The sequence below is a fragment of the Triturus cristatus genome, chromosome 9 (assembly GCF_964204655.1).
Source record: "Triturus cristatus chromosome 9, aTriCri1.1, whole genome shotgun sequence".
Lineage (NCBI taxonomy): Eukaryota > Metazoa > Chordata > Amphibia > Caudata > Salamandridae > Triturus > Triturus cristatus.
The window spans coordinates 1,224,640,763-1,224,666,756 of record NC_140592.1 but is presented as its reverse complement, the minus strand read 5'-3'; the positions used below and the strand labels follow the sequence as shown (position 1 = coordinate 1,224,666,756).

At 47.9% G+C, this 25,994-nt stretch overlaps 1 protein-coding gene across 2 annotated transcripts in view; it reads right to left on the bottom strand.

Moving 5' to 3' along the window:
• SUSD6 (sushi domain containing 6) overlaps positions 1-25,994 on the bottom strand; it is a 159,453-nt gene that overhangs the window by 82,902 nt on the left and 50,557 nt on the right. The window contains exon 1 of one of the 2 annotated variants that reach the window (XM_085627307.1): positions 21,687-21,779. The exons of the other annotated variant lie outside the window; for it this stretch is intronic. Coding sequence (XP_085483433.1) covers positions 21,687-21,694 — 8 coding nt within the window. The 5' untranslated portion in view covers positions 21,695-21,779. Of the gene's footprint in view, positions 1-21,686; positions 21,780-25,994 lie in introns of those variants that run through there. 2 annotated transcript variants of the gene reach the window in all.

Genomic DNA, 25,994 nt, shown 5'->3' with positions numbered 1-25,994 from the left:
CATGAAAATACCCCGTCAGCTACAAGAAATGAGCCCCTGAACACTTTCCTTCGTTTTATAAAACATTTTAAAACTGTCCTTATCTGTGAAAATTGGGTATTTCACACATGTCCATTTGTTATAAAACGAGGGCCCCATTTTTCGTACAGATTTACATGGCTACCTATTTTAAAATTTGTTTTGATTAACCGTGAATACAATCTTACACAACATATACAGGGTAATATTTTTTGTAAACAATAAATATCCATTTTCAATATATTTTACTACTCCCTCATATTTTACTCCCAATAAAATTGTTTTAAAGAGTGCACATTCATGCAGGGAGATGCAGCTACTAACAATAGGAAGTAGGAAAGACAAAAAGATAAAAAGTGAATTCCCAAACAGCAACTCAACGGCAACTCATTCGGAGGGTCTCAGTGGAGCACAGATGTATTTATTTTAAAATTTGAGCCATGGTTGGAAAAAACTACATGCACCTCTAAAAGAAATCTACAGCAAACTGGAGATTAAAAAATACTTGCTACCTACCAAAACGTCAATTTTTAAAATTGAAAAGTAATAAGCAACAGATCATCGATAACCCAAGTAGATGATAGACCTAGGTATGGGTTATTGCCATTAAGTATTTTTTAATGCCTTTAAAAAAATATTCTACTAAAACCCATACCCCCTCTCACATGTTTTTTCTTTTTTAAACAGCCGATTCCATATCTGCATTAACACCCCAAACCTGGCGTCCAGGGGTGCCACATGTGTCAGTGCTCTAGTTGATCACAATAATTCTCTGGCAAAGCTGCAGTAGAACACGGGGGAATCGACTGAGATATTGTGGCTCCGGTTAAAAGTATGTTTTACTCAGCATGGCACTTTTTTTCTTACATGGCCAGAAAAAATTTCTACATTTATAGAAAAAGAGCCCTGATTTTAGCTCATTAAAGCAGGTTTCAGAATTTGCCTGAAAAAATCATGAGAGAACATGGTGCTATGATGATCAGTCTCGCTTTGTTGGGGGAGAGGGAAGGTGTGAATATTGGATGAAAAACTGTTAAACTTCATTTTTATTGTATTGAAACCTATAAATGTACTTGGGACTCCATTTTTTTAAAATTAACATTCTAATATTGGAGTACATTGCGGATACGTCGACGTCAATCGTAGAACGAGCCAGGATTGTGAACCACACTGTGAGGAGGAGGTTGGCTTAAAACTAAGAATAACTGTGCGGTTCTCTGACTTTATAATATGCCCCTCCGTCTGCGGTTGTGTGCCCACGGGCAGCAGTCACAGCTACTGATCAACTCAAGCATGGACCAGGGGTGGCCAATGTGGGTCCAAGCAGGGCCCGTCCAGGCCAGATTTTAAATATATCTACAATCAAATCAAGTAGCATTTGTATAGCGCGGCTAATCACCCCGGGGGGTATCCAGGCGCGACATCTAAATATAAAAAAAACAGATTTACATACTCGGTGTTTCTCCTGCAAACTGCTGTGGATCCGGCCATCCTGGCCCTTCCTTGCACAGTCTGGTCAAAGGTTTCGGGAGGTCACCTTTTACAGTGCAGGTGTTCTCCTTGTGAAAATCACTGAACATCTATTACAGGTCCCATCGCGTGAGGTCAGAGGCCAGCATAAAGTCCTAGGATTGTGACCTCCTGATGATCCCGGGTTCAGGGCGCCGATCGCCCTAAGGTGGGCTTAGAGGGGCAGAGCTCTGCAGGAGGGAAGGGATGAATTCAGGACTGTGCTTTCACGAGGGAACACGAGAAACAGGGAACTACACTCAGTCCTTCCTTGCAAGGACAGGGCTTCTGTGCCAAGGACATCAAAGAAGGACGAACCATGCACTAACATGACCTAAATACTGTCTGGAAGAAAAGAAGCCATCCCAAAACCTCAGACAAAATCAAGAAAAGAAAAATTCAAGTAAAGACTAGAAGAATCCCCAAATCCATACAATTCCTAGTCTTTACCTGAAATTATGAGCAGGAGCACACATGGCGCGGTGCAGGATGCGCCTTTAGAAGCTCGGCATTCTGTTGAGCAGGACTGGTGTTGCCTGAAGCAGGCATACTGTCAGACAATACTTTAAATACCCCTTCAGGTGCAGAGCAGTGTGCCTTCGACCTTACTAGCAGTACACCATGTTGACACCGGTTACCTTGCTCGGGACAGAGTGCGCACACATTCATCCACAGGCAAAGTCACTGGAGTCCTAAGATTCTGTGGCAGAAACTTTTTCCACATAATCATGGATTCACTGCACTTGCCACATAATCAACAATCTTCTACATAATATGTAGCTGCCAACACAAAATATATTTCTAGCTCAAATGGATCATCTGTTACAAAAAAAAAAATATCCCGTCATGCGGTGCTGCAGTTTACGACCCCGCACAAAGGTTAGCTTTTCATCCTTTTAGTTAAGGATCGCTGTGACGCCATGTTAAACTAGAACTACAGAGGTGAAACTTTTACCCAGGCAGCATTAATGTGTTACAAGTCGAGAATAAGGAAGGGAATGCTTAGAATAGGATTTTTTAGATCTCGCCTGACCCAGCGCTTGCACTGGTCTGGCGAGACTTTAAGGGCTTCAAAAAATGCTACCGCCGGCCAAAGCTTGTAGTGTATGTGCGCGGGCACACGCTTGAGCAGAGGCGCCATATGGCGTGATTACTGCTGCGCGCGCGCACCTCTTGCGCACATGCACTGCAAGCTGTGGACGGCGGTAGCATTTCCCCCCCGCCACGGCAGTCATTTCTCGAAGTGGGCGCTTGCTTTTATTTTCTGTTTATTACTTCTATGTAGTAATGGCGGCACCCGTGCTTTAGCTGAAACATCTTAGGCTAAAGTCGGGTGCTGAGATTGCATAGACAATTCTTCACTTTTGAAGCACTCTCGGCACCTGACTTTAGCTTAAGATGTTTAAGCTAAAGCACGGGTGCCACCATTACTACAGAGCAGTAATAAACAGAAACAAGCATTGGCATAGCCAATAGGTCTCGCTTTTGGGACCTTAGAAGTATTTAGTTATGCAACTGTTGCATGGCTAAACACATAAGGTCCCAAAGGCAAGACCTATTGGCTATGCCAATGCTTGTTTTATTTGGCTGAAATGCCCAAATGAAGTGAGTAATATCTCACACACACACACATTAATAGACTGTTAGACTGAAGATTTGGTGGATGAATTTGCTTTATGCTTGCTGTTTTCCCCCCAGTTTTTTTCCTGTACCAGAGGAGCACAGCCAGCACGCGTTTCCCCCCTAGTGGTGTGTATAGGCCTGGCATTTCCCAAGGATGGAAAAGATCTCTATACCTTTAACTATAGGAAAACAAAGACAAGTGTGGCAGAAACCCTTGCATCTAATTTCTACCCCTGAAGTTGTAAATCGTGCTCTATATCTGGGTACATGCCATGGTGTGGCCTCAGTCGTATCGATTGGGATGGTCAAAGCACAGCAAACAGTAGGACACTGCAATCGTGAACTATTGGTCACTATCCGGAACAAGCATTTGCAATGCAATCGATCTCGCCTTTGGGACCTCACATGTATTTAGCTATGCAGCATATTAGCCTGAGTGCTGAAACGGTTCTTTAACATGGAGGGAAAGTGAGCACCAAACCGCGTGACACGCCAGGTATGGGAACACATGGAGAGAAATAATTGCCTTTCAGCGGGAAACGGTATAGTCCAGAGCTCTGTTTTTAATATAAAATCAGGGCCTTTGGTGGTGGTCATATAACTGAAAATACAAGATTTGAAAATAATATTGTCTACGGGAGCTCGTGGAAGATAATTTCTATGGACTGGAATCTAGAGAATGCGAAAGTGATTCTGGTATATTACTGACCTCTGCTGGTCGTTTTCTATCAAGACAGTTAAATAGAGGCAGTTGAACAGAAAAAAAAGTCCCTAAGCAGACAAGTCCTAGGGGCTGATCTCCAGAGCCCACAAAGTACCTACACATATAAGTATATACTAAAGTACATACGAGAGGTCTCAAATGGTCGCCCTAAAAAAATTAAAAAACGGGCAAACTAGTGTTCAAGAAATGTGAAGTACATAAAATGTGAAAATTATTTTGTAGGGAAGATTTTAATGTGAGCAGATGTGCGCACACAGTAAACACCTGTCCAGGGGGCACTGGGCCCCTGTAGTGAGTTGAAGGCAGTAAGGTTTACCTAATATATTAAAAAGTGTCAATTTACCCTTCATTTGGGAAAGGATTATCGAAGATAATAATGAGGTCAGCTCTGTAAGGTTTGATCAGGAAGAGACCATGGGTTGTAGATAAATGGCCGTCCACTTTATAAAAAGTGGGTGGTCGATGTCCGAGCACTACAGGATGTCAGTCCCCAAAAAAATCTGTGTCAAATACAAGTGCCTGGGATTAAGTTTATTGATTTTATGCGCTACACAAAGGAGTAAGAGGACCGTGGTGGGGACAGTGTGGAGTACAACAAATTTGCAAAGCACAATTTAGGTAAAAGTGTAGGAACATACCAGATATCATGAACCAGCCATGCGGACACAGTACCTTTATTAACTATATGCACTTGACATGGGAGTGAGTGGGTCGGGTGAAGTGCATCAAATTTGCTAGGTGCCACTGGAATGATAAGCATGGGACCGTCAAAGAAACATGCACACATTGATCCTTCCTAAAAGGCAGAGATAATGCAGGGTTCAGGCTATAGAGAGAGAAATGTCAAGTTGTTCAATTTGGGATTGTAATTAGTGACCGAGCACTGCTGCTAGGATGGCATAGGAGACCCGGAGCGGTAAACGCGACCTTAATAGTTCAATTGGTATCAGAATGTAGTCTTTATTCGTAGTGGACATCAAAAACTTGTAGATCTACAAGAATTGAATCAACCCTGTATTTCAGAGTGTGGCGGGGTAGCAGTGACAGAGTCGGAAACCAGGCTAGAGTATTGTAATGAGGGCTTTATTTTTGACAACACTTTCTTTTGACGACTTGTCAGTCTGTTGCTAGAAGAGTCCGTTTGGCTCAGTCTTGGGGATTCCAGAGTGAACCAGTTCGTATTCAATCGTCTGGACTTAAGCTTGTCGTGTCCTCAGGATATCGACGGTGTCCAGGACCCAAGACCAACGAACCACACGAGAGAGGAAAAAGAAAGAGAGAAAACCAAGGATTAGGACGGTCGTCCTATGCTGCATTTGAAGGGGCCGGGAGTGAGGGAAACAGAGTGCTCTGGTGTTTATACAAACTCCGTAAGAAAACGTGCTCAAGTGCTCGGTGAAAAGGGGAGAGTAGAAGACTGTACAATATTTACAAGAGAGTCACGCTGATGTGGGACAGTGCTCTCACACGGACGGGTGGCTCCTTCTTCCCACCCAACCCGCTACTCTGCCCCGTAGCTGTTCAAGCCACGCTCCTCCCCTGGGAACGTGGCAGGGCGGCTCGAGGAGTCAGTGGCCTCCTGGCTCGTCGGGTGTTTCTCCGGTACTTCTCCCTCTGTACGCGTCGTTCGTTTCTTCCCTCCGGGTCTCAGGTTTCGCCTTTCTGCTCCACTCCGGTTCTCCTCTCTCCTCAAGGGAAACGCCGTCCGTCCTCTTCCGGGATTCTCCTATCTTTGAATGCCCCACAAACGTGACGTCGCTCAGGGGAGGGGTTTCGTCCTGCTGGAAAGCCGCGTTAAAGGAACCGCGTCCTGCTTCCTTTTCCGGAGCCCAGTCTTGCGGGGAATACGAGAACCACTCGTCCTTTTGGTAGGGAGCATCCGGCTGCTGTAAGGGGATACAAGGGGGTAAAGAAGCGTCTGTTGACCACCAGTTCCAAGATGACTCTTGTGACTCGGGAATATCACCCGCCCCATCACACAGAGCCTGGCAGCATTAACCCCGGAAGTAAAATCAGCAAGATGAAATAATGGGCGGTGGCCATGTTGGAGTGGTGTTGGATGTTTAAAAGTTAAGGCAGTTTGAGAGAGATTAAGAAAAGCATTTAATTTTAAAGGTGGTTATAAAATTGGTGTCTTATGGAGAGGACTAAGAAATAGTGTGTGTCCAAAATTAGCCCCTAGAGAAGGGCCATACTGATTACTCTGATGAAAAAACTGCATGGCAGCCATGTTTAAAGGGGATATGTGTAACATTAGTGGATGGGGGAATATTTCTGCCATGTTAGGTCAGGGTAGAGATATACTGCTGCTGTCTAGAGTAGTAACCACTTTTGTGCCATTGGACATAATGTTTATATGTAACAGATTAAGTATAAAAATTAAAATGAGGTCCTGTTGGAGGTGTGAATCTAGACATAGTGTATTCAATATATACATTAACCGATTGTTTGAACAGTCTTACAATCTTCATAAGAATTATTAGCCATGTGAAAGATTATAAGATTGGATATTGTTATACCTAAAATTGGACAGCAAACGTTACGGTAATCGCGACAAAGAATGAAAATATTTGGTCGGCATCTTTCTTACATTATTGTACGTAATCCAATTTATACAGGAGTTACTGCAACAACAAAAAGTCCCATACCATTGGCACGCCTAGTAGACAATGTTTGTTTTATCATTCTTACATTATTGTATATTCGATGTATATCAAGTTATGTCATTGTATGATAGTCCCATACCATTGCACATATTGTATCCATAATGTATGTTTTTCTATAAATAACAAGTTGCAAACAAATCCCACCGTATTGTCAAATGTTGAACATATGGTGGCATTTAAGTGTAGATTGGTCACGGATCTACCAAAAGCTGAAAAAGGGACAGGAATTTAACATTATAATTTAGACATCAATTCCATGGATTGGTGGATGCAGAGGTAGATATAATTCGTAGACTTCGGTTGCTGGTTGGGAATGCCGGGGCTCGAGACCCCATGTCCGTACAGGTTCGATTTTCGTGTTGGAGCAGATGGGAGGGTTAGGGATTTGTCCCGGGGTGATGCAGAAAGGCAAGCGAAGGTTTGCGAGGTGGTTTACTTCATCCAGAAGAGCATTTCTCCATCCTGGAGTCCATTACGGACTGTGTCCAGTTGCAGTATATTTGCTTTCTCCTTGTTGTAGTCTCAATTCTCTGTCGCCACCTCGAGTTAGTTGTGTCACATGTTCCAAACCAGAAAATGTGAATGGCCGGTTGTGTTCATGAAATTTAAGAAAACGTTCCGTTAATGGTGGTCCCGGCTCAGTGTGGTGTATATTACAGTAGTGTTCTTGAATTCTTGTTTTCAATGGTCTAGTGGCACTCCCTGTATAGCCCTCAGAGCAGGGGCACGGTATTACATGAACCACCAAGGTACGGTCCATTGATGATTAGTAGCAGTCGCTGGCCTGTAACATGGAGTCCGCTGCAGTGGTTCTATGAAGCGCCATCTGGATTTGGTTGTTCTGGATGTCGATGGTGAGAGCCAGGAAGTTTATTTCTTCATTTGAAAATTCTGAGGTGGTTTTAATGTTCCATTCATTGTTGTTTAGGAGTATAAGGTATGTTTTAAGGCTTTCCTGTTTACCCTTCCAAATAAAAAAAGATGTGGCTAATGTATCTGCCCTAATAAATTTTATGGGATGCGAATTCTTGGAATTTGTCGTCCAATAAACAGAATTTCTCAACCTTGCGTGCTCATGTTGTATGGAGGTGTACAGGCTTCTGGTAACTGGGATGTTGTCATCCTGCCAGTCCAGTTTTTAAAAGTTTGCCGAGGATGTCCTTCGTGTCCTTGACATACAAAGGGCAGGTTTTCAAGCGTGGCTGTAGTTTGCCATCAGCATATTCACTCAGCAGTGAGCAGATACAGTCTATTCCTGCAACGATGGGCCATTCTGGCTGCAGAAAACCTTTATGTGAATTCTCAGAAAAAAACAGAAGGCAGCCATTGCAGGGCGTTCGATGAACATATAGATCTTCTCCTCAAATGTTAACAGACCTTTGTTGTACCATTCGTCTAGCTTTTTCCTTAGTTCCAGATGTATTTCTTTGGTGGGATTTTTGGTAGCAAGAGGTGGAAGTGGTTTGAGCTTCCATTATGGAGTCAGTGTGTACAATTACTACATTACCACCCTTGTCTGCGTCCTTGATAACAATTTCCGAGTTTTGTTTGAGACTTTGCAGTGTTTGTGTTGTTGTCCTGGTAATGTTCTTTGCTAAGCATTTTCTTTTTTGAGTATTTACTGTATTCTTGTTCTAGATCTCAAAGATTCTCTATAACTTTGAATGTGTCAAGCATTTCCTGCAGGTTGCTGTGATGTGAAGGAGGATTCGTTCCTCAAATTACTTGTGTGCAGATTCAATACCCGCTTGTTTACTGGGGCAACAAGAATGGCCACTGGCTAGGCAGATTAAGCGACTGCCCAGGGTTCGATAGGCGGGATGCCATAGGCATCTCGACAGTAGCGGATCTCCGGACTAGAGGAGGGATAATCCCGTTCTCACTGCTACAGACAGAATATAAAATGGCAAGCTCTGAAGTGTTTAGATACTATACTTACAAATACGCCATGCTCCGCCGACTGCCATCTTGAGAGATGTGGCCATACCTGAAGCGTCACCATTGGAAGATCGGCTCCTATAAGCCGCAAGGCAATCGCCAAGATATATCAAAAACCGGGCAATAACCTACCGGACCCACTCTTGCGACTCGGATACCTTTGGCAGAGGGACATGGATGGTTTAGAAGATGGGCACTGGCAGGAGGCACTGGCCTCCCCAAGTGAGGTAGCCATCCCACTGAAACAGGCTCATCAGCTCAAAATCTTACATAGAACGTATCTCTCATGTGGTACACCGACTAAAATGGGGAAAAGAGATGATTCCGGGTGTCTCCAGCTCTGTACTCAGGAGGGCACAATCAATTTCCCTCTCTGAGAATCCCCTTTAAGACCGTACTGGGACGCTATAACTTCAATGATGCAAGTCTTTTTTCCACACACGATTAGCCCCACTCCTCGACTGGGCTTGCTCAATATATGGGCCGCCACCGATCGTTCCAGCACAGAATAACTTGGGTTACCCTGGGAATGATTCTCGTCAAGGGAAATATAGCCAAAAAGTGGGGAGTAAGAGAAATCCCAGCCATGGGTGTATGGGAGAGAGATATGGATAGATGTATGTTAGCCGAGAAAGACATGTATAAAAACAGAGGATGCCTGGCAAAATGGGATCGTAAGTGGTGGAAGTGGAATACACACAGAGGTGAAATTTGTATCTCCCCTACGAGTGAACTACACAGGGCTGGGATTAGCGAGATCATCCGGGTGTGCGAAGATTAACATGCATGAGAAGTCTTATGGATTTAGATGAATGCCAAATAGGATAAAATGTAAACTGCTGCCATATATTACTCAAAGTTTACTTCGCCTAAACACTTTCTCCGCTGGGAGATTAGGAAGAAGTTTCTAAAGTTTATTCTGCAGAATGGCGCAATTTGAAAGCACTTTCAGTTAAAGGCTTTGTTGAAACAAAAGAGGTCAGAAGTAGAGTTTGACAGACCCCGGATGCATGCATTTAATTCCCTTGCGGAGAACCTGGAAGCTAGTTTTCAAGTCTTTTTTTATTTTTATTTTTTAACCAAAATGGCCTGGCCCGATTCGAGGCATCCGTACTGTTACCAGTGTGAACCTTGACGTCAACACGACTTCTCGGAGAACACAGGAAACAGGTTTCACAAGGGAGACCAGCTTCACCCGGTCTTACCCGGAGAAGAAAGGTCCCAGCATGCTTCACGGGAGAGTAAGGGCGTGCGTGCCCTCCCAGGAGAGTGCAAGACTAGTACATAGACAGCACTGGGCATTACCAGAAGATTAAGAAAGATCTTCAAATAAAGAATACTTCTAGAACAAGCATTTGCAATGCAATCGGTCTCGCCTTTGGGACCTTTTAAGTATTTAGCGATGCAGCACATTATCGCACAAAACGTAAGCAGTATGGTTCAAAAAGACCACATCCTTGCACACAGAGCTGCGGTACACATTATAAATTAAAATCGGGAAAACAGCTGATAAGGATCACATCAAACGTTTCCATTCTATGCTTCAACCAGGTATTGTAGTACCTCCAGGAATGGTGCTCTTCCCCAACCAGTGGAAATAAATGTTATAGCCTCCAGGCATTTCCATTAACAAATTTGTGTAAATTAGCATTAGCTAAGTAAAATTTAATAATCTTTAAAATTATCATGAAGCACCCATATCAAAGCTGTTACACACTGCCACTTTATAAACCTTTGTATGCAGTGTGAAAGGGGTGATCACAGTAACCGATACTGAAAGGCTGAGAGAGGACCCTAATGTAAAAAAATATACATTTCTGCTCCAATAAGTATTTGAAATGCTCACAAGCCAGATTTTTTGGGCAGAGTCGTCCATTAAAATAAGTTAAATCTCATTAGGAGCAGTCTGTTGCGCCACTCGCCTTCATCCAAACAAGATCACGCCGATTTCCTCTTGAAATTTCAGGTCTAATTTGAACTAAGAGTGAGCCAGGAAGTTGCATTAATCACATCTTCAGGCCCGACAAAATGGCAGCAAATTACACACAAACATACATTGTAAACATATACAGACCGGAAAGAGGAGATATAGGGACTTCAGCCGAGCACTGCATGTCGTCTAACCTGAATCTCTCAAGGTGTATGAGCTGACGAGAATCCTCGTAAACCTGAGTAATGCCTGGCCCCATCAGAAGAATCTCTCAGGTGTGTGCGCAGCAGGCTCTGCAGATGGCCTCTCAATCCTCGAATGGCCCATCACATTTCAGCGGAGCATCCTGCAACCTGGCAAACTTTAATAGCAGCACTCTTGAGTAGCAATCTAATCATCAGTACGTAGCACGGGGCATTTTCCTGTACTGCCGACCTAATCCGCAATAGTTATTGAGAGACAGTGCGTGCATTTATACAGAGAATGTCTTTTTCCGGGGGGGTGGCGCGAGAATTTATTTTTCCACCCCAGCAGATCCAGAGGAAACAGGAAGGCTAGCACCCTCAGGGTATGAGCTGTCAGCCACTTACTGCGTAACAACGTCGTTTCACAGCCTGTACCTGGGGTGGCGGGAAGCACAAACTGCGATAATATTATTTAATTGTATAAACATGACCGGAGGCAGGAACGGGGTAGGTGTGTTAATCCAGAGGAAGGGTGTAGAAAGAGTGACGCTTGCTAATCAATTCACCAGATATTCTCACAACAAATAAAGGCAGTGTAACATGTCATCTGTGACATTCAGCCAGTACCTAATTTTACTTAAGTATTGCATTGTGGGACTTGTATTTTCTATTACCATCACAAATCCTAGCATGCGAAGAGCTAACAGACAAAAGTAAGAAACGAGGAGTGTGTGCGCGCGCGCGTTAGGCAGCCACGGATGCGGTGAGGGGGGGGTCGGCAGCAGCGGGGTGTGTGCGCGTGTGTCTGCGTGTGTCTGTGTGTATGCGTGTGCGTCTGCGCAAGCGCCCGATCGCTGCGCGTGCCCCGGTCTGTCTCCCTTGAGAGGCATCTGGGCAACAATAGTTCTCGTTGGCGGCAGCGCTTCGCGCTGCAACGCCAGCGAGACCTAAAAACCAGCAGGGCGAATAAAATCCTTTGCAAAAAATAAAACAAGCATTGGCACAGCCAATAGGTCTCGCCTTTGGGACCTTGTAAGTTTTTGGCCATGCAGCACATTATTAGGAGTGCTACAACATCTACTGATGCTTCACATGCCACTAGTGGACGGGGAGTGAGAACCGCCAATCAAGCCAGGATGGGCTTGTACAGGCCACAAGAGAGTAAAGAAGCTGCAAGGGTCAGGTATTATACTATAGAAGGGAGGGTGGAACATGTAGTGCCCTTGTAATAGTAAGAGATATAATGGTGATTTGAGTGTGTCTGCCCACGCGTTACAGGAAATTAAGAGACAAAGACAAACCCAGCATACAGCGCTAAAATGTGTGTATGTGTCCATTTCAGACAAGAGGATGCATTTTGCACCCTAAAAAAAAATCACGAAAAACACAAGTACTGTGAATAACATACGCTCGTTTTGTGGTCATGCATGTTGTTTTTGCGTTCCCACTTAATTTTGCAGCAAATGTAGCAACAAAACCCTTCATATAAAAGAGTACTATTTATCTAATACATGCTCAGTTCGCTGATAATGTGGGTTTGAGCAACTCTACAAATTAATCAAGAGATCTGTAAGCATCGAATACCAAATAGCCGCATAATAAAGTCTGTCAGACTTACTTTTACACTGAAGTTAAAACCATCATAGCGCCTCCGACAGCACGTCCGAGCCTCAGCTTATGGAGGGCACGATAAGAGAGCAATCGTGGTGGTCCCGTTCCTTGCCAGTCCCTAAGTAAAGTAACAAGGCCCATCTTGGAATGATTCCAATATAATAAGATACGAGTGTGCAGTGCAGCGAATTAGACATATAGGGCAGCCTCCCATTCAAAAGATCACAACAATACAACCATAATAAGAATGTCCTCACCATTGCTGTGCTTATGTTATTGAACGCGATGTTTCTTCTCACGTGGAGACAGGCAGGCTTGAATCCAGTGGCGCAGGGAGCACAGGAACCCAAGCCTGGGCACCCAAGCCCACACTTTACAGTCAGTTTTTTCGATCGTTCATTAACTGCATGGGAGCCATCCATGCACTTGACCAACTGCAGAAGTACTGTCGCTCTCGGATGACGTCACTGCACCCCACCTCACTCTGGACGTTAATTGCCGAGGAGCACAGATTGCAGCCAGTGTCAAGATGTGCTTGGTAAACATGTGCCTCGGCAGCCCGGCGCAGCCTACCAGCAGGCAGAGTTTTATAAACAAAAGGGGTTAATAGGCTGCATCCAAACAGGTGTCGCCTGGGGAGCGTACAGGTGTGATCTCCGGCAGTGGCACCTAGCTGTACGTCAGCATGGTGGTGGGGAGCAGAGATATGACCCGGAATTACTGCAAGGGGCTAGGATGCACTGCAGCATTACTGGCAGAAAGCACGTCTGCATCCAACATTCAGGGTGGAAGGACTTTACCCAAGCATGTCGGAAGGTCATGCTGGCACCCCTCCGTTCCTGGCATACTGGCAGTGTTCAGGCCTGCGCCACCGCATGGCGTGCCTATACCCCAGCACCGAACAGGCCTGCACCCTAGCACGGTGGTCGTGGAGTAGGTCTGCATGACTGGCAGGGTATACCGGAGCACAGGTGAAACGAAGCACCGTCTGTGCCGACCAGCACTGGCAGGACTGTACCCAGCATTAGTGGCAGAAGGCGGTACGTGTAATTACCATTGCTGGCTGGTCTGTACCACTATACTGTTGTTGGTCTGTATAACTGGCAGGAGTACTAGCAGGCTTGTCCTTCAGCAGTACTAAAAAGGTGCCGGCGGGCATAAACCCTGCGATGCCCCCTCATCACAAGATGTGGGTGTGCAGTCTCAGAGAGAGGAGTGCGCAATGTGCATCCGTTTTAAAACGTAGGGTAAAATTGCCAGATGAGAATGCGGTGGCTCAGCTGAGTGCGGGCGGGGAGGGGTATATGTAGGAGGGGGGGGGGGGGGGGGGGGGGGAAAGAGGGTTCCGGAGTCCGCCCCAGGCCTGGATTGCAGCTACACAGCTGCACTCACGTCTAGAAGGCTTTTGGTCGCTTTAGAACCTCCCTGCTGGGGAGGGGCTGGCTCTTACTGAATCGCACTCACAGCTGGGAACCCTTCCCAGCAGTCACCGCTCTGACCTGGAGGTTTGCATCTGGTGCCTGTGTGCCAGCTCCGCCCCTCACCCCCGGCAAACACTCCATGTTGCCGGACTTGTGAAATGCAAACAGAAGCAGTGCCAGACGCTCACGTACATCCAGGAAGTGCCTGTATTCAGAGCCCTGTGCATGGTTAATGATCCACTGGGCTCTTGGCGTGTAAACACCTCTATGCAAATGACTTGACGGGGAGTCGGACGGGAATAGCGTAGGGGAAATAGCAAGATAGCAGAGGGACGCTTGGAGAGCAGGATCACATCAAGTCGTGTCATGCTCAGCACAAGCGGCGGAAAATGGCTAGGGTGTCTCCTTGTCTGCACGGTGGTGCACAAGACACAAACCAAGAAACAACGACACTGGGAGAAATCTGAACAGCAACAGCTCCAACTCAAAACAAACAGCCGCAAAAGTGAACGCGACCGCCATCTCTTTCCAATTGACGCGACCGCGAGACAGCCAAATGTAAACAAGCGCAATAATTGGAAACAAATGACGCAGCTACTCGCTCCCGCAAGATAAACGCCATACATGCATGAGTGCTCATTGGAAACAGTGCAGTACATGCACGAGTTTCTGAAAAAGTCCTGAGTGATTCCAAGAGGTCATCTCCTAAGCACCGCTTGCGCGCTGCCTTAGGCTCGACCTAACAAAATATTGGGGGGGGGGGATAAAGGCAAGGACCACCCCTCTCCCTTCCAGTGAATGCTCAATGAAGCCTCGTTTTCAACGGATGTGTGATGCACTGTAAATGGGAGGGCTGCTCTGTGTACAAGCCAATCAAAATATCCTCTCGTCTGAGGGGTGAGTTGTCAAGGGCTTACTTTGCCGTTTGTATCTTTGAGGCACTGTACGTGCTCCCAGGCATCTTTTAACCCCACAGGATTTGAATGGCATAAACTGGTTAAGATTTACTTTGGGGGAAACACTAAACGCTCAGGGTTAGGTTGGGAAGTTTCCATGGGCTTGTGAATGTATGGAGGTGTGTGCGCGCGCGCGCGAATGGAGGGGCGCGCGCGCGAATGGAGGGGCGCGCGAGCGAATGGAGGGGCGCGCGAGCGAATGGAGGGGCGCGCGAGCGAATGGAGGGGCGCGCGCGCGAATGGAGGGGCGCGCGCGAATGGAGGGGCGCGCGCGAATGGAGGGGCGCGAGCGAATGGAGGGGCGCGAGCGAATGGAGGGGCGCGAGCGAATGGAGGGGCGCGAGCGAATGGAGGGGCGCGAGCGAATGGAGGGGTATGAGGGTGTGAATGGAGGTGTGGGAGGGTGAGTGAGTGAATGTGTGAGCGAGTGAATGAAGGTGTGTGAAGGTAAGCGAGTGAAGAAGTGAGAGTGTTTTTTTCCCTCTCTCCGCACTGGGAGCTGTACAGGGCCCAGATTACTAATGTTGAGGAAACTCTGCTATCACACTTTCAACCTTTTATTTGTTAGTCTAAACTATCAGCAGTAAACTAACTATCGGTAACCCAAAAGAATGAAAACCTAGAACCGGATCAGACACTTGGCAAGGATGTCACGTTTTGTCAACAGTAGTGATGGTAAACTGCCCTAGAGACAAGCACCCTTTACACCTGCAAAAACACCTGCGGTAGCACAGGGTAAACAAGCACTTGCAATGCAATAGGTCTTGCCTTTGCGAGAGTTCAAGCTATTGGCATTGTAAATTATAATTAATACATAAATAAAAGGCATTGTCATTTGCAATGACTCAAACTGTTGTAAATGCGAGACCCAGTTCATTTCAAAGAAGCGACCACCATTGTCCATGTAATTGGTAAGTGAAAGCACGCATGGCGCGCTGAATGTTGCAGGAAAGCATGTCATGTCTGCAGTAGGAGAAACGCATTAAAGAAAATAGTGCCTACAGACTAAAAATAAGACATACCATGTAACAGTAGTAGTAAAAGGGCCGGTCCTCATGGGAGGTTACAAATGAAGACAATGCGGTACTAAGAAGGAACTAAAAAGCCTATTAAGCAATCCGAAGCCAGCATTTACAAAGGACAATGACACAAGCCAATGAAAAATATGGGCAGGGAGTGGGCAGAGCTTCAAGTCCATACTCTAATACAGCATGCCTCGCAGAGCATCGCATGCGCTGCCCAGGTTCTAAAAAGAGACCGCCTTGATTTCCTGGTGGCCTCGCGCTTTTATTGTGCCAGTGAGATCTGCACAGGAGGAACAGGCCCCCAGCAGTCCTCGTCTCCTTGCACACACTAGCCAGATGGCAGTAAAATGGCACAGTGACTTACACACAGATTTAGAAGCAACCAGTGAACCGCATGCTTGAGACACGACCCGCACACTCAGCCTTTCAACCTCTTGAGGTGGGTAACTGGTCGCATAATTTAATCATTATATTCGTTATGCACAGTTCTGTGGGACATTAAAGTGCTACACAAACAAATTATGTTTTCACTACTGAAACCGGCCTATCATCCTGCAGAGGTCGACCATCGAACGTGTGATGAGATGGACACTGAACATCGCTTATTAAACTCTGAAAGACACGTCATATTGACACAATTATGAATACTGAAGATTCACCGTGTGTTGTGTCAGAGCTGGGAGAAGCCGAGAAATACGTCTGTAAGTGGGCCAAGCCTGAATTCAATCCATTTTGTACTGTCAGTAAGGAAATGCATGGTGGAAAATGCAAGTCACATCTCTGGCAGCCCGCCACAACAGGCCAGGAGCGATTCAAGGAGAGCGAGGGCAGACCGACGGGATCTCCAGGCCCGGCCTGCGGCAGACCTAGATAGCGCGCTGCCCAGGATCAAAGTGTGTCGAGAGGCCGAGCCAGGGGTCCACTTTGTGAGTTCCCTCGGGCCTTCAATAAGCGACGCGGCTCATAAATTCAATGGTTTTCACTGCTTGACCTCAGAAGGATCAAAGTCCGAATCATCAGTCCTGGTAACAGATTTTAGCAGTCACCGTGGTATGACGTAGGAGCGGGAAGTAAGCGCCCACAACTTCCCCTGGTGCACGTCTTCCCCAGGCGCTTTTAAAATCTTTGAGCTCGGCTGGCATGTAGGGCCGCAGAGTTCTGGTCAGCCTCACACCTGACGAGCTGGCAGGGCTGGGGCAAGCAGCCGTGAGTGAGGCTATCCTCAATGGCCGGAACCTATCCAGCCCTGAATGCTGTGGAGGATGGGGGGGGGGGGGGGGGGGAGGGGTTTACGCACATCCCAAGGACCGCATTGTATTCAGTGAACAGACTTCATGTGCTCAAATTAACAAAACGCGTCAGGGAAGATATGCGATTTTCAGGGCGTATCCTGTGATTTAGGGCATTAAACAGCTGGGCACATGGTTTACTGCAGCGGCGAGCAGGCCCCCCGAGTCCCACCAGGCCTGGACTAAGATACATATATGGACACAAACAGGCCCTGGGAATCTAAACAAGAGACTGTGAGGAAACCAGATGTCCCCGGATTGAGGCCTGCTCCGAATTACCCTGCAGATGAGGCCGGGCGTCTGCTGACCGTGCACACTGCACACGCAGCCCCAGGAGACCTGCTGGGCAACCACCTGGGCACCGAACTCTGCCCCCGGCAGCAGCTTCCTGCAGAGGGCGTTCCCGGCTTCAACGGCCGCATCAGCCAGGGTTCCCACAGAGCAGGCAGGAAACCCCGAAACCACAGCGCCCTCCCTCAGTGCAGCCCAGGAACGTCACAGTTCTTCAGTTGGGTTGAACATTAAAAAAAAAACAAAAAAAAACATTGACACAGCCAGTAGGGGCGGTTTGCATTTTGAGTCCTGAATAAAACATTTAAAACAAGCATTTGCAATGCAACAGGTCTCGCATTTACAACATTCTGAACTATTGGCAATGCAATAGCTTAAACTCTCGCAAATTCGAGACCTATTGCATTGCAAATATTTTTTTTTTATTAGAGCCTATGCCCCCCTTTCATACAACATAAAGCGTCTAAAGAAAGGGGGGTGGCCGCCATTAAAATGAAACCGCAGCATGGGGCGCTTTGACAAAAAAAATCTGTCTGTCAAGTTGGCAGATGTTTTTTTTGTAAAAGCGCCCATACTGCGCTTTTACTTTAATAGCGGCCACGCACCTTTCTTTAGCTGTGGGTTGTCTAAAGAAAGGGGCACAGCCTCCATGAATGCGAAAGCCCTGCATGGGCACTAGTAAACTAACAACAACAAAAAAATAATAAGTGAACTTAAAGCCGATTACACTGCCAAAATAAATGAAGAAACGCGGATGCTATAGTTAAAGCGGACCGCCATTAGTAAATAAAATAACAGCGAGCGGCGTGCTGCGACGTAGTAGGTGGAATAGGGACACATCATTAAACAGAATAGTGCTCACAGCCAAGATTAAGCAGATGTGTAACAAGACAAGTAAAAGGTCCAGTCGTTATGGGAGAATACAAATGCAGACAAGGCGGTACCAACAAGCCTAATAATGACTCGGAAGCAAACGTTTACGAAGGACAATGACACAAGCCAATTAGAAATATGGCCGGAGTGGGCAGGGCTTCAAACCCATACTCCACTACTGCATGCCTCACAGCAGCGCATGCGCTGCCCAGGTTAGACCTAAAAACCTGCTGCACGGATAACACAAGGCCATTGCTCTCTACGTGCATGTATGAGAAGGATTTCAAGTGTGATAACTCAGAGTACTTTGGTGATAGTAAAATAGTCCCTCATGCATTGCAATGCACACACTCCAAAGCAGAAGGATACAGCCAATCGCATTACACGATCAGACCATCCGCTCTTCCCCACCCTTGCCTTTGGCTAATTGCATTATACAAATGAATGCAAGTAATTGTGTGTGTTGGGATTCACGCAGCCCAAACCAGGGTAATGGAGCGCTGGACAAGGCCAAAGCAGAAAGGATAAGAGCGTTTCCCAGGGTGTAGGCCCTTTGGGGGAGGGAGCAAGGGGGGGGGGGGGGGGGGTCTCCTAGGGAGTGGTGATGTGGTCTTGGTAGAGGAGATGCTTCAGGATAGTGTCATTGAGCGATGTCACACCGGTTTGTTAGAAAATAGGAATTTGGCCTGGGTGAGGCAGAGATTCAGGTGGTTGATGGACACCCAAGTCAGGACGCGAGGCGACAGTGCCCGAGATGCTGAAAGTAGAGAGTGGGGGGAAGACTTAGAAGTATAGAGCACGGTCATCGGCATTGTTGTGAATTCTATGTGGAGGCTGAACAAGGTGGGGGCCCGCTGGAAACTTGAGGGGGTGGGGGTAGAGGGTCGAACATACTCCATACACGATGGAGATCTTCTGAGCCCAGAGATGCCCATGTGAACAAACTGGTGTTGGTCGAAGAAGCAGAAGGCAGTCATGAAAGGATTTCGCCAGTGACTCCCATTCGAGACTCCAGGATGTGGCTGATGGTGGGATGCTCGACAGTCCAAGGAAACGGAAGAGTCAGTCAGTATCATGTGGCAGGAGCAGTCTTCATCTGTGGTTAGAAGAGCGTTGTCTACGATGTGTAAGGTCTTCTCGGTGTTGCAGCATGACCTGAAACCTTGTGTAGCCGTGCAGGACACGGCTGGTGCCGACACGATCCTACTTTTTCGACCATCTTGCTGAGCAACAGCAGGTGAGTGATGGGATAATATATGGCACAGTCATCAGGTTCTGGTGTTGGTCTGTCTTAAGAGCTTCCGAGAAGATGCCTTGAGTGAGGAATATAGAGAGGAAACAATGGCTCCTGTAGAATAATAAACAACTATATGATAAAAAAAAGCACAATGGCAATATATAGGGTTTGAGACGGAGTCTGAAAGAAAGTTGGCTATACACATCAGAAGATCAATACATAATAATATTGTATGTATTTTTGATAGGCAACAACTAAAACAGTGTATAAATACACAACAGAATTAAATACAATAAGAGAATTAGCAAACAATCATAAAAAGTGTCCCAGTGAAAAAGTGATTGAACCTAAACTAAAAGTGACATCATGTGACATATGTACAAGGTTTCAATTAGTGAGGAATAGGCCGACTATGGTCAGCAGTGACGGATACAGATAAGACATGTGCTTCTAGACGACCGAGTGACGTTTTATGAGGGAAAGGTAGTAGGAGGTCTAGAGCTCACAACGTGCTGTTGATCTCCTGTGTTTTTGCACTCAAGCTTGACGGCTTTGCATTTGTCAGTAAAGTATGGTATCAGAGGGTTGGGGGGGGGGGCGGCGATGCGACATTTGATTGTTTTGTACAGTATTCTGGTTCTCCCGGTTGGGGCACTTGGTGTCGATTCTGTATTTGCTTTTCAATTAAATCAGCTGCACGAGCGTTAAGGGCCATTTCTGCCACTCTGACATTTTCCCGATGGGCCACAATCGAGGAGCTGCATTTTAGTCATGTCCGCAGGGGGGGTGCTTGTGGTTAAAAGGCTGGGGGCGGCTCAAATTGCACATACGACTGCTCTCTGCACTCTTCCGGTATTGGATAGCTGGCTTCAGGCGCTTGTGTGGCCCCTTTTGTAAAATAGATCATGCTGTTGCACATGTAGCGCCGGTGCCATCACAACAGAGTTGAGGAACTTTGTCTCTGTGCCCACACCTCATTATAGAGGCTGGCACAGAGGTAAAGGAACGGTCAGGAGGGGCCCCCACCCAACAGGATGCCCCTTGGAGGTAGGGAAAGGGGGTCCCAGGGACCCCCCAGACATTCCACTGCAGGCAGGTGCAGCCACTCTTTGCAGCTGCCCAATGGGCAGCCCCAGCTCCCTCCTTTAAAAAGCAGGTCGGGTTGCGGCTGCAGGTGAAACATGGACCTGCTGAGTCACAAAGTCGGTCTACCTTACACTAATGCACTATTCCTCCCACAACGCCGCCCCCTCCCCAATCAGCATGGTAGATGCAAGATCACAGCTGTGCTGGGGTCAGGGCATTCACTGTGATAGGGTGCACTGGCCAGTTCTGCACCCAGTTAAAGGTGCACCGCAGATCACAGCAGTACACCACATTCAGAATAAAGGGTGGGAGATTCTTCCTAGAGCTGCTTGTTGTTTCCAGTCCAGGAGTGAGTGAGTGAGTGAGTTGCACGGCTGGAATTTAGTGGTGCGAGGTCGTCAAGAATCGGTGTCCCTCCAGTTTGGAGTGTGGATCCATTCCTTCCTTGTCTGCGAATGGAGCCCTGGTTGTCGGTAGGTCTTTGGATTACCAAGGTGCTGACTGGGTTTGCATTTGCGGCTTTTTATTTGGGAGTGGATCTTTAAAGTGTTTTCCAGGAATGCGTTTGCGCTGCTGAGGCAGACGGGGGCATCGGAGGCTGGTGGGTGGTAGTGAGGCGAGAGATGCGTTTGCACTGTAGAGTGCGAATGGAGGAGGCCCAGATGGCTCTCAGGGATTCTTGTCCGGCTTTGGGTGGCTCACAAGGTGTAGGATCAGAACTAGGCTGATGGGGATGGTCCGCCCAGTGCAGAGTTATGGGTGGTTTGCTCTGGATGGTGGAAGATGTCAAGAGGAAACGGATGTGGCTTTGGGTGATCTGGTGGTGCGCACGTAGACGAGACTATCAACTGTTGTCAGTTACACGACAGGGCAAGTCGTGTGCCCTGATCAAAGTGATATATAGTCTGGCTCCAGGCACATGGCATGGACTGTAACCATGGCACTGGAGGCCCACACTGGACTCCCAAGGGGCCTGGAAGCCACCCTAAACTCAAGGGGCCTGGGACCCCATTCTGAACTCCCTATGCCATGGAAACCCCATTCTAGACTCCCTTAGGCCCAGAAATCTTATTCTGGGCTGGTTTAAGCCCTGACGCACCATTCTAGACTGAGGCGTGATACCCCATTGCCCCCTGGACCCATGAACCCCACTCTGGACTCCGATGGGCCCCAGAACAAGCCCAGTCACCGGATTCTTAACACAAAATCCAAGCTCAGGGATTACGTCGGGGCCTGCGCTGTCTATAGTATAGAAGGAAGTAATAACACTTATGTGGAATTGTGTTACATGTCCCACAGCTCACCTGGACATGAAGACTCAGGCTGTCCTATTGAACCTCAGTACATCGAAGCGCAACAGCGGCGTCAGCAACACTCAACCCAGCCTTAAGAGCAGTGGTAAACTTCACACAGCTGCAAACTGGCGCGCACCTCGAGGGGACGGACACTGGTGGCCACCCCCAATGAAACCCAGACTTGTGCACATGCTCTCGAGCCTGAACAGATGCACACAGACCGGGCGTGCACACTAGCGGAGCTCCGTGTGCTAGCACGAACCTGGAGGCTTTTAAAGATAAGCGACTAGGAGTTAGCACCACCCTGCATTGTATCGCAGGACTGCAAAAAGCAATGGTTAATCCCACAATGGCTCGCGGCACTGCACCCCCTGCAGACTACAGAAGCAGCCGAGGCCTGTGTAAACACCCCAGAGGCGAAAAGATAAGTAAAAGAATAGGCAAGGGAGATTTACTTCCGCCACCTATCAAAGCGCTAACTAGTAACATTTGCTTAAGAAGGAGAAAAAAAAATACAAAGTTTGCCGAGCACGGTCAAAGCCAATAGCTGGGGATTTTGTATAGTGAAGACGAGTTCGTGCTCACACGGACACTCATGGAAACTTAGAACAAGGCGGAAGAAATGGAGACGAGAGGGGTGCAAAGGGAGGGCGATTAAGGTGCAGTAGTGCACTCCCCACAAAGGCAGGACACAAGGGGGGAGGGAGGTGAACACATGAGGAAGGTGGGCGGCACAGCCCTGGCTAGAAAGAGGTGGGCTTGGAAAAGGGAGCGGCATTATAGGCGTGCACAGGGGAATCATGGGTAAAGGAACAGTGGTGAGATCCGGGGGCTGGGGGTAGTGCAGATCTGGCTGGAGGAGGGTGTGGGCACAAGGGGACACATGACAAAGGGACACAGGGGAATCACGGGTAAAGAAACATTGGTGAGATTCGAGGGCTGGGGGGCGGGCGAGGGGGGGGGCAGTGCAGCCAGGTGCACGTGGACACAAGTGCACCATTATAGAGGGACGCGGGGGAATCATGCGTAAAGGAACAGTGGTGAGATCGGGGCAGAGGAGTGCAGGGGGCAATAGACATGCGGCACGGGGGAAAGCAGGGGGTGCAGGACATGTGCCCTCTAGTCTTCGGCAGAGGCAGGAGGTGGCCCTTGAAAGAAGTCTGCCCGAGTGAGATGTGCAGTGCTCGAGTGCACCCGGAAGAGTAAGGCACACATTCTAAGAGCAGCTTCCGGGAAGAGGGCCTGCAAGGAGGGGTGAGCTCTGGGCAGATGTGTAATAGGAGAGAAGAGGGGGTGAAAGACAGGAGGAGAAATACAATAAGAGGAAGCGAGCCGGCCGATTGAAGGGAGAGAAAACCACGAGAGAAAGCATAAGAATGGGGAGAAGTGGCGGCTCTCACTGCAGTGAGGGCAGCGCCCACTGCAAGGTCATTCAGTGCCAGGAGCTCAGTGCAAGGACACTGCAACCAGGGCAGCTCTCACTTTGATATCACTGAAACCAGGACAGGTAGCAGAGCACGGCAAGCTTCCAGTGCGATGTCAATGCAGTAAACACAGCGCCCAGTACGATGCCACTGCATTAGCAGTGCCCCAGTGCGATGGCACTGCAGTAAAAGCAGCGCCCAGTGCGATGGCACTGCAGTAAGAGCAGCGCCCAGTGCGAGGCCACTGCAGTAAGAGCAGCGCCCAGTGCGAGGCCACTGCAGTAAGAGCAGCGCCCAGTGCGATGGCACTGCCGTAAGAGCAGCGCCCAGTGCGATGCCACTGCCGTAAGAGCAGCGCCCAGTGCGATGCCACTGCCGTAAGAGCAGCGCCCAGTGCGATGCCACTGCCGTAAGAGCAGCGCCCAGTGCGATGCCACTGCCGTAAGAGCAGCGCCCAGTGCGAGGCCACTGCCGTAAGAGCAGCGCCCAGTGCGAGGCCACTGCCGTAAGAGCAGCGCCCAGTGCGAGGCCACTGCCGTAAGAGCAGCGCCCAGTGCGATGCCACTGCCGTAAGAGCAGCGCCCAGTGCGATGCCACTGCCGTAAGAGCAGCGCCCAGTGCGATGCCACTGCCGTAAGAGCAGCGCCCAGTGCGATGCCACTGCAGTAAGAGCAGTGCCCAGCCTGATTTCATAGCAGCATGTTAGAGTTCAAATGCAGGGTCACTGCACAAAGGCCACCTCCAGTGTGCTGGCACTTCAGGGTTGACAGCCCAGAATGAACGTCAGTGTTGTGCTGGCAGTGTCCAGTGTCACAGCCATACTGCAGCGCCCAGTGCCATCACTGCAGTAAAAGCAGCTCTAGTGTGAGGTCACCGTTTAATGGCAGCCGTCAGTGTCCATTGTCAATGCAGTATGAGCAGATCCCAGTGCGCCACCGCTGCAGTCTACACGGCCCTGTGTGGTCACTGGAGTATGCAGCTCCCAGGGGCTCTCGCTGCGGTGCTGGCAGTGTCCACTGTTCATACATTCATCGCAGCTCTCAGTGCGCTGTCAGTGCCCCATGTTACTGCAGTTAATGATAGCTCCCAGTGTCCAATGTTACTAGATACATAGGAGCTCTCAGTGGCCAATGCTACTGCAGTAATGGCAGCTCTCAGTGGCACTACATTAATAGGAGCTCAGTATGTGGTCAGTGCCCAGTGTTACTGCAGTAGTGGCAGTTCTCTGTGTGCTGTCAGTGTCTTAGGTTACTGCAGTAATGGCAGCTCTCGGTGCCCATTGCTAATACATTAACTGGGGCTCTCAGTGTGTTGCCAGTGTCTAATGTTTATACGTTAATGGCAGCTCTCAGTGAGCTGTCAGTGTCCAATGCTGCTGCAGTAATGTCAGCTCCAAGTGCGCGGTCAGTGCCCAGTGTCACATCAGTGGGAGGGAGAGGAGTTTGCCTAACGGCTAGAGGGGGTGGGGGGGGGGGGTCGACCTTGAATCCGGGTAACTGGGTTCAAGTCTCGGCAATGACGCTGAACATAATGTGATTCTGGGCAAATCACGTAATCTTCCCATGCCTAACAAAACAATGAATGTGTCCTCATGTAATGCAACTGGTGCTCATGTAAAGCGCTCTAATACCGGATACCTTTGGGTCAAGTTTGCGCTATATAAAACACCATAAAAATCAGTGATGGCAGCCCCCGGGTGTACCATCACTGCAGTAAGAGCAGTTCCGGTGCGAGGTCAGTGCATTAATGGCTGCTCCCAGGGAGCCATCTGTGAAAACTCAACATATTCCTATGCAACGTGTGTGTTATTGTTTCCTTTATATATATCCATAGGACACAGCATGCAGGGATATAATTTATTATCAAATATGGATGTCAATTCTTATTGCTCTGAAGTATCCTTTAGCCTCAACATGCTTGCGAATGTGCACAGTGCGAGTAGGCCTGGAAGCCATTTTATTCAGTGTTTAACATTTGCACATTTCTGCAAGACGCACCCTCATTTCCACTACAGGCGCCTGGAAGTGGGATTTGGGAGAATAAAGCGCTCCGTATTGCATTTATGAAGCATACCTTCTCCTCGAGGACGTCTTGAACTTCCTCTTTAGAAGATCCTGCCACCTCCTCACTAAATATGTTTTTACTGAAATTAACATATTTCTGTCATATGATTATGTTTCATAGACTTGCATTGAGAGAAAACATATACAAACTAAACAACTAAACTTGATTTTTGAGCTTTGGCTATATGCGGCCACTGACTCTTTTCTAGCGGGAGCTCTGATCAGTTGAAATTACCATTGGCTTCAATTACCTGCATTGCGGATTGCCACAGTGCACTAAATTCCAGTTTGACGTTGGGCTTCCCAACAAGTTGTATCTCATGTTTAACACATCACTGCAGTAGCAGCCGCTCTAGTGTGAGGTCAGTGCAGTGAGGTCAACATCCACTGTATCTAGCTCTGAAGAGTAAGTTACAATTTTGCGTTTAGATCACAGGAGCTCCCACCTGGAGCATTGCATCTATACACAAAGGCCACCACTGGATGAATATTTAGAGGCCACATCTGGTGTATTATGTACAATTCTGAAGGGGGATGGGGGATTTGGTCCTGCCATTCTAGGCCACATTGAACCCCAACAGGGAGACGTCTGGTGCACTGGGCCTGGACGAGGCCTCATTTCCAGCGCCCAGTTCTTGAGGCTGGAACTGGAGCATTGAGTCCTGCTCTGGAGGACACATGGACATCTGTGTAGGTCTGAATAGGTCATTGGAGGGGTAACCTGGAGCACTGTGCCCGAAGTGGTGATTGGGTACATGATGGATGGCTAATGCACTGTGATTGGATAAAGGATGATGCACTGATGCTGAACAGCGAATCACAAATCAATG